The following is a 9,146-nucleotide window of genomic DNA, read 5'->3' on the forward strand; positions in this document are numbered from 1 at the left end:
CACCTGCCCTGTGGAACACCCTCCCATCAGATGTCAAAGAAATAAACAACTATCTGACTTTTAGAAGACAGCTGAAGGCAGCCCTGTTTAGGGAAGTTTTTAATGTTTGATGAATTATTGTATTTTAATCTTTTGGGGGGGGGGAGCCACCCAGAGTGGCTGGGGAAACCCAGCCAGATGGGCGGGGAATAAATTATTATTGTTGTTGTTGTTATTGTTGTTGTTGTTATTATCACCCCAAAAATCAGTTTCAAGTAGCACTGAAGCAGCAAACCAAGTTATGTGCCAACAAACAGCTAAATTCTGTACTTGTATAAATATGCAACCCAAGCTAATCTTTAATAAAAACAATTTTTTAAAGTGTAAATCAAGCAAATTCACAACATTTCTCTTGTTTGCATTACCTGTTCCGCATTTTTCTATATTTGTACAACTTCTTTTGGCTTTGCTAGTCACAGGAAGGTCTAGGAAGAATGCTGAAGCCTTATTCCAAACCACTAACCATTTATTCACCCACTTCAATGGCTTGAGCAGAGACTGCCCACATATTGTATTGTTCTGCTATAATCTTTTCCAAACTGCTTTAAGATGTTATTTGATCAAAATAAAACAATAAATCTTTCTCAGCCTAACTTATTGTGAGAATATAATGGGATAACCCTCATGCATGATGCCAAACACATGGGAGGATCAATGGGATATAAATGAAATAAGTAAGTTACATTTTCAGCATGATTGGTTCTATTAGAGTATTTCAATATGTTCTGAGAATGAGTGAAAGAGCCTGCCAAAAAGGACTTGTTTTTGAAACAATGGGACACTAGAATAATGAGTGGCTACAGCTATAATCCTAACCACACTTACCTACCTAGGAGTAAGCCCCTGTGAATTTAGCACAGCTTACTTCTAAGTAGACATGATTGTGCTGTGAAGAACAAGCCCAAGGTAGAAAATAACCAGTAAGTTGAACTTTTTGCAACTTAAATGAAAAGGTATACATTCATTAGTGAATAGAATCAGAATCTTCTGATTATAAATTATAAATTATAAATTAAATTTGCAAAATAAACAATTGTTTCTTACAATTTATGAAATCTTGGGTACATATGACATGCATCCAGACTAAAACGTGAAGCAGCTGCTCTCTTGGAGACCTATTTCATTTAGCATTCTAAGGAGCAGGAAATAACCATGAGGGAATCTTTGTTTTCTACACTTCCATTGATAGACTTCTTTAAGTCTATCAATGTGATGTTGGGCAGAATATAGCATAGCAGTCACCTCCTAGAGGCCAAGGGGTTTGAGGGGATAGGAGCCCCCAAAGTTGATGGGCATTGCTATTCAAATGGTGTGTGTGCACACCGCATCATGTGATTGATTATGTGGGGCTTACCTGGCCCTCTCCCAGTATTTTATTCAAGTTGGCACCCCTGGAATACAGTGAATTGCTTTCAGGTCAATGTCATTAGCACATAGCAGCAGCATCAACCAAGAGAGAAAGGTAAGCAAACAAAACCCAGATGCAACAAGGCCATCTACCAGTGCTCAATATGAAAGAATCCAGGAGGGAAGCATGTAAAAAGAACATCAGGCATCTCCCCTTGCCATAGCTGGGCTGCTTTAGTTTTGAACTGAACTAGGCATGCCTTCTGCACACAACAATAAGTAGGAATAGATGTATTTTCTTTGGTATTTGAGGCTGCCAGAGGTGTATTGGGTCTAGGGGAGGGGTAGTACCTCTGGTGAGGAACACATCATGCTCCTTCTGGGGTAGTTTGTCCACCTTTGGTCCCTACCCAGCACTTAGCTCTCACCTGTGGCATGGGACACCTGTTACACCCCAGGAATGCCTTTGATTGGCCAGCTAAATCAGAGGAGGGTAGCCGATGGGTCTCAAACTCTTGGTGAGTAAGGGATTTCCTCTGCATGTGAAGACAGGCTGCAGTGGATTGAGCAAATGAAACCAATAGTGGGTCGAACTGTCAAGAAGGCAGTTTCTGGATGTGCTGCAGAGGGAAGTAAGGGGCAGGTGGGACTCATCAACCTAAGAAGGTAGCCCATCTAGGAGAAGGAAAACTCAGACCCTAAACCACAGCTACCTTGTGGGTAAACACTACACAAATCCCTAAGATAGTTGGGTGGCACTTTGTATGCCTCCTTCCAGCAACAATAAGGCAGAGAGGGTGAGGTCTTTGCATCTGGGCAGCCCAGGAGCTCCATATACACCTCCCAGGTTTGCACCCCAGGGAAGTCATTTCAGTGCTGCTAACTCAGAGGTTCACCCCTAGAGGCACACTCCATTGTCTCTGTAGACAGATGCCAACAAAGGAGGCTGCCACAAACAGAATGTATTGGTTGTGTCCAGGTGAGGCAAATGGAAGTGGGGAATATGGCAACAGAAACCATTCACCACCACGTCCCCACGCATGTGACAAACTGCTCACCAAAAAAGGGAAAGAAATGCACTAGCAAGCTTCCACACCAGCAGTTCTGCAAATGTATAATGGATTACTTTTAGTTATCAGATTTCCCACAGTAAAAGAAAATACAGATTAAATGTAAAACAAGCATTGGCTGGTATTTTGATGGTGATGGCGAGAAGCCAAGTTACAGGGAACCAGGCAGAGGGCCTTCTCGGTAGTGGCGCCTTCCCTGTGGAACACCCTCCCACCAGATGTCAAAGAGAACAACAACTACCAGGCTTTTAGAAGACATCTGAAGGCAGCCCTGTTTCGGGAAGCTTTTAATGTTTGATGTATTATAGTATTTTAATATTCTTTTGGAAGCCGCCCAGAGTGGCCGGGGAAGCCCAGCCAGATGGGCGGGGTATAAATAATAAATTATGATGATGATGATGATGATGATGATGATGATGATGTGGCTACTGGTGGAGGGCTTGTTTGCATGAGCAGCACTAATTCCATAATAAACTCACATCTGAAAGCACCCCAGTAGGAGAAGAATAATTACTCTACCAGCTTAACCCAAGTAAGGAAATGAATTTAAGGTCTGGTTAAGTATGCATGCATCTTTTCAAGTAGTATGAGTGAACATGAATTTAAATACAAATAAAACTGCCAGCCCAAACCTAGATATTCACATTATAGTCAGACTGCATATTATTAGAGAGGCATATTTATATGAAGGGGGAAACGGAACATCACTAATTGTTTGGAGACAATAACAGCTGTAGAATGCACCATTTCCTTTTAAGGTATTACTCCATTTAATCTGACAGGACACACAACCTTGTGATGTATTTTTAGGATTCAGTACCTCTGAATTGCATAGATGGCTAAGTTACATTTATGGGATGTTAAGAAAACATGCCACACACTTTATACATAGTTCTGCCTCTATCAGCTAAGGAAATTTATGAAAGACAGGAGGAGGAGCAGGAAACAGGAAGGAAGGGAACGCAGCTAAACAATTCTGTGGTTTGAGAGAACGCAGTCCAACGTTGAGAATTCTTGTCACTTCACATAGTGGCTCAGCAATAAAACCACAAACACATCTGCAAAGCTAAGTAAGGTTTGGTATGGTTTCAAATTGGATGAGGAACCACGTGTTGAGATTCCTGCATTTCAGGGGGTAGGAATATATAACCTCCAGATCCCTTCCAATTCTATAATTCTATGATTAACTAATGCATGCTTGAGATGCATGTAATTAATATCTGGAGGCCATAGAATTGTTACACAGCTCAGTTATCACAGAAATCTCTAAGCTGTTTACATAAAAATACAACCTTATTCAATAAATTTTACAAAGAACAAGATTATGACAAAACAGAACTGTATATCACAAATAAAACAGAACAGTGTGCAAAACAAAGTTAAAAATTAAGAGTCAAGCATCAAAGAAAGCTTGGGTAAGCCTATACATTTTAAAGAGGCATTTAAATGTTATTACTGTCCCCACCTTATGAAATATCATTGAGAATCAGTACTATTGACATACCTAGGCAAATGGTTTTTAATTTAATAGGAATTTTCCGTACCCTGACAATTCATTTTAAGTGAGACCGGACTGGCCTCAAATAGCCTCATAGTATATGAGGCATACATGGCATAATACTATGTCGAGCATATAGCATCCCTAGTCCCACGCTGTGGAACACTCTTCCAACAGAGATTCAGCAGGCATGCTCACATTTGACTTTCAGGTGCCTCTTGAAAACCTTTTTTTTTAAAATTCCAACATGGAGCACTTATAAACACCAACTCCTCAAAAAATTCCACCAATGGTGTCTCCAAAATTTTTTACTACTACTACTAATAATAATAATAATATCACTTGGGGAAAACTGGTGAACAAATGTTCAGTTTACTGGAAGAAGTAACCAAACAATTAAACCCCTGTGTTGCAAACAAATATCAATAATATCCAAAGGCAACACAATGACCAACAATGCAATGTCAATATAAACTCTTTATATAATCTATACAGAACATTGAACAATATGAAATATATGAAATATGCACTCTCTGCAAAGCCAAATAAACAGAAATCTTCTAAATCTGTGAAAGTCACAAATTATGCACTCTTGATGGATTCTCTTAAAAACATAGAACCAAATAAACATAAGTCTTATAGGTCTCTGGAAATCTTTATGACCATTGCTCCACAGCAATTGTTGTTATACAATTCGATTCACCATATAGATGGGTTTTTGAAGCATTTCTGTATCCTTCTGCTGTGCTGAAGAATTCCACAACAGTGGGTATATCCGAAATCACTGTTCACTACGTCTGTTTGCGGACCACTTCAGCAGCGTTGGACACCAGATAAGAATCTGACCCATTGCTTATTTCAGAGACTTGCATAGCCCCCAAAGACTTTCAGAGACCTATAAGCTAAGAGGAAGGCATGTTTGCCAAATCCTCAACATGATCAACTCCCACCCAGAGACCTATGTCCCCACTGTGAATGGATGTGCGGATCCAGAACTGGCCTCCACAGTCACTTACGGACACACTGTTAACACCATATTCATGGAAGACAATCTTACTCAGCTACGAGTGATCGCCAAAGAAGAAGACGACAGTTGTTTAAAAATGCCCCTGGAGTAACTTGTCATTTTAATGATTGCACTCTGTTGCTTTTAAATGTTTTAACATTGTAGTACACCGCCCTGAAATTTTGCAAGAGGAAGGTATATATATAAATGCTAAATAAATAAATAAATAAATAAAATTATAGTTTGTGTTCATTTGCTTGGATTTTTATTCTGTCCCACCCAATCCCAAAAGCACAAAGCAGATTACAATTTCCTTGAAACCATTTTCTAAATAAGATAGCCTCAGGAGAAGAACATGTTTCACAAGCCATCTTCTCGAATCAGATTGGTGTAGAGTTAATTTCACTGAAAGTAGCAGAAAGCCATACTAAATATTATTATCCCATATACTGCAATGTATTATATCTGATAGCATCCTTGCAGTTAAACTCTTGCCTGGTCACCACAAGCAACAAGGAACTGCATCCAGTGAAGTGAACAGGCTGCCAGAGGGGACACCAAATGTTCTGTTTCTCCTCTGCCAGACCACTTTGGTTCTTACTTATAGGAAGTGGTGGCAAAAGAGGGATGGAACATGTCATTCCTCCCAGTCCCATTTCGTGGCTTGAGGCAAAATGGGATGTGCCACCCCACTCTGCCATGCTGCCTGCCATGCCACCTCCACCTCTGCACCACCCAACTCTGCTGACACCACCAACATGCCATACACTGGCACCGCTGCTGCCCCACCTGCCACTGACATTGGAGCTAATTTCCAGCAAGACCTCAAATTGATGGCAATGATGGCACTGCCTCTCCACCAGTGGCGGAGGTGGTGGCAGCTGCTTCACTCCACTTCATGGGTGGGCCTGCCCTGATCCTTCCTACACCAATGCATCTCATATGTAAAAAAACAGGCTAATAAAATTTATGGGGTGATTTCCAAAGCTGCTTGTTACTATGATATAAATATTGGTGGCTATACTGGCATTGTGCAGCATAGTCTGATTTTGTATTCCAGTTCTTGGAATACAGTTCTTCTTTATTTAATAGACTGATATACTGCCCTACAATTTGAATTTTTCAGGGTAGTTCACGAAATTGCATCTGTACACAATAATGAGTAAAATAACGAACAATAAAGCAATGCTTAAGGGCACCATCAAACTTTAGAGCTGTGATGTAAAAAGGCATTGTAAAACACAAGTGTATTCATATGGCATCACCCAGAAGATAGCAGTGCAGGTGCCAGGCAAGCCACTGTGGGGTGGGAATTCTTCAAGGAGGGTGACCCAACCAAAAAAAACCTGGGTCCAGTCACCCCCGGCTCACTTCACTTGGCAGGGATATCCAGACTCAAAAAAGGACCTGTGACACTGACCTTAATATCAGGCATGTTGATATAGGGAAGATGGTCTTTGAAGTACCTAGATCCTAAACCACACAGAGCTTTAAAAGGTAAGCACCAGCCTATAGTGTACCAATAAAATATAATGTGCATTCAGATGGCACAGCATTTCAAGGATGTGCAGACATGAATTTTATGCTCATGCATTTCTACTTTCCCCCATCTTCTTCCCTTGCACAGAGTGTCAGTTAAGTGCTGATCTTATTCTCAACAAACGATACATTGCCAGTTTGTCAGACCAGGCAAAAAAACTATGGCTTGCACTTTCCAGCAAACTCAATTACAGTCAGTCTGGTTTGCAGGTAAACACAAATAATGGTCTGCCTGTTCAGACTAACTAGCAAACAAGGACCAGAATTTACTAACTGCTACATGTAAGAGGAGGAAATTTGTGCCTAACTGTTCTTGTGTCAACTCTGGTTTGGCATTGTACTTCACCACAGCCACACTATTCAAAGCATTTCAGTGTGTTTGGCCTTTTAAATAAGCCAAATTAAGATGAAAGCATATTGAAATACTTCACAATTCTGGAAGAATATAAGGAAAGCAACCCCCTACTGTACTGAAAAAGAGTAAAGTAAGGAGTAAGAAAATAAACCATTTCAGAATTCAGCAGAACAGAACCACCATGCACTAAATCGTTGGCTGACAGAAAGAATGCCAATTTACTTAGAACAGAATCTGACCCTTTGTACTCAACTATAGGGCCACAATTTTATTTGCATGACCTATAGTTCAGTGGAATAAACTGCTGAAACCCAGGCAACAACCCCTCATTGAGCAGGGACGGCAAGTCCTGGAAAGGACAAATCCCATCTGCTTTCTATTTTGTTTGGAATTAGCAAAAATCTAGTCGAGTTGCCAAAATGGTTCTGGACAGTTCCTCCCCTTCCCACCCAGCAACCCTCTCCTTGACCTGCTCCTGCACAACTGCTTCTCCTCCTCCTGAAATAAACCGTTTGTCAGGAGTAGCCAGCTGCCCCCCGTTTTCAGTAGGGGCTCAACTCGGCTTAGATCGATCTCAACATCCCTCCGGCGGCAACACCACACGGGGAATTCCTGGGCTTGAAAAGCACCCCGCTGCAAGAGAATTTATAGGCATGAGTGGAGGGAAATGCCTTTTGTCTTAAGAACTTTTATGGGGAAACCTACATGCCAGGCTTAATCTGCGCTTGGTCTTTCCCCCTGGCGTCGCTTTTGCAGTCATGAGGCTCAACCCGGAGAGGTCTGAATTACAAAGGAGTCACGCGGAGGGGCGGCGGCGGCGCCTCTGAGCATAGGCAGAAGGCGCCCTTCTTGCCGGGGAAGGCACAGTAGCCACATTTGGAAAGGAGAGGAAAGGGCCCCAAGGGCACGAGTCTTCAGACCCAGCAATTCCCCCTCTTAGGAATTAAGCAACCTCCCGCCACAGGAAGCCCTTTACCCCGCACCGCCTTTGGCCCCACTTGGCCGACAGAATGGGCAGCAGACCCTCCGCCCCCGCCATTGCCCCACAGCAGTGACAGCAACCTCGCCTCAGCTGAGGGGACCTCCGCCTCAGCCCTTTCCCAGGCCACTGCCCCCTCTCCCCCGGACTCACTCACTCGCCCGCCCCCGGGGGTCGCCTCCGCCTGCTGCTCCCCCCCACCACCCGCACTCACATAGAGGGAGTCGACGCTGGAGCCGTAGAAGCGCAGCGCGGTGCTGAGCTCCAGAGGCGGGGAATGCTCGTCGTCCCCAGCCTCCAGCTCGGCGTCGCCTCGCTCCGAGCCGAAGGGGAAGAGGAGCCCCCCGTGAGGGAAGCCACTCCCAGGTGCCGCCAGCGCCGCCAGCAGCGCCCACAAGCTCAAGCCCCGCAGGCTGGCCATGCTCTCTCTCCTCGTCGACGTCCGAGCGGCGCAGACGAGCCTTGAGAGCGGCGAGCCCTCAAGTTTTAAACCCCGCCGGGGCTGCGGTGGAAAAGAGGGGAGGGAGAGGCCGAGGGAAAGCGAGGAGAGGGTTTGAAGCCAACCAATCCGCGGAGAGTTCAAAGAAAGACGCCCTATCACCATCAGAGGACGGGCTTCTGCCCCCCCCCCCTTTTGCATCCTTTGCAAAGCCATCCAAAAATCCCAGCAGAGAAAACTTGAGCTTTGCTTACCCAATCTCAAGCCACCAGGAGCCAGAGGCGTTTCCCGCCCTTCGCAGTACAGTTACCCACAATTGCACTCTGTGAAAGTTTGGCTCTACCCCCCTCATACTCATTAGCGTTTGCATGCACAAATAAAGAAAAGATACCCAGTAAAGTGTGTGGGGGGGTATTCATTGATACACCCCTTTAGCTACATAGACTAGAGAGTTAAGTGCTGGTGCCCTGGTTACAGTAATGGGAGGCCAGGGTTAAAATCCCCACTGGAGCATGAAGCTCACTGGGTGACCTAAGGTAAGGTTACCAGATGTCCCCGTTTCCCGGGGACAGTCCCGGGATTTACAAATCAGTCCCCTGACAAAATCCATCTATTTAGTAGGAAGTTGAAAGGTGTCCCCGGATTCACTGAAAAAAATCTGGTAACCTTAACCTAAGGCCAGTCATGTATCTCAGCCTAACCTACCTGGCAAGGTTGTGAGGATAAAATGGGAAGCGGAGAACCATGCACAATTGTACATCACCTTGAACTCCTTGGAGGAAAAGGTGACCTATTGTTGGCATCTGTCTGTCTTGGTAGACAATGCAGGAGTGCACCTTTGAAGGTGAAGTCAACCCGCTGGAGAGTTGCCACG

General features: G+C 43.9%; 1 protein-coding gene across 2 annotated transcripts in view; it reads right to left on the reverse strand.

Moving 5' to 3' along the window:
* Positions 1–8,328, reverse strand: part of NID1 (nidogen 1) — a 54,807-nt gene extending 46,479 nt beyond the window's left edge. For both annotated transcript variants that reach the window (XR_013983596.1, XM_080997651.1), the window contains exon 1: positions 8,048–8,328. Coding sequence is in view for 1 of the 2 variants with exons in the window: in XM_080997651.1 (XP_080853777.1) it covers positions 8,048–8,254 (207 nt within the window). In the remaining variant the exon portion in view is untranslated. The remainder of the gene's footprint in view (positions 1–8,047) is intronic.
* Positions 8,329–9,146: the final 818 nt, after the last annotated feature.

Source organism: Podarcis pityusensis (assembly GCF_964106645.2).
Source record: "Podarcis pityusensis genome assembly, chromosome: 3".
NCBI lineage: Eukaryota > Metazoa > Chordata > Lepidosauria > Squamata > Lacertidae > Podarcis > Podarcis pityusensis.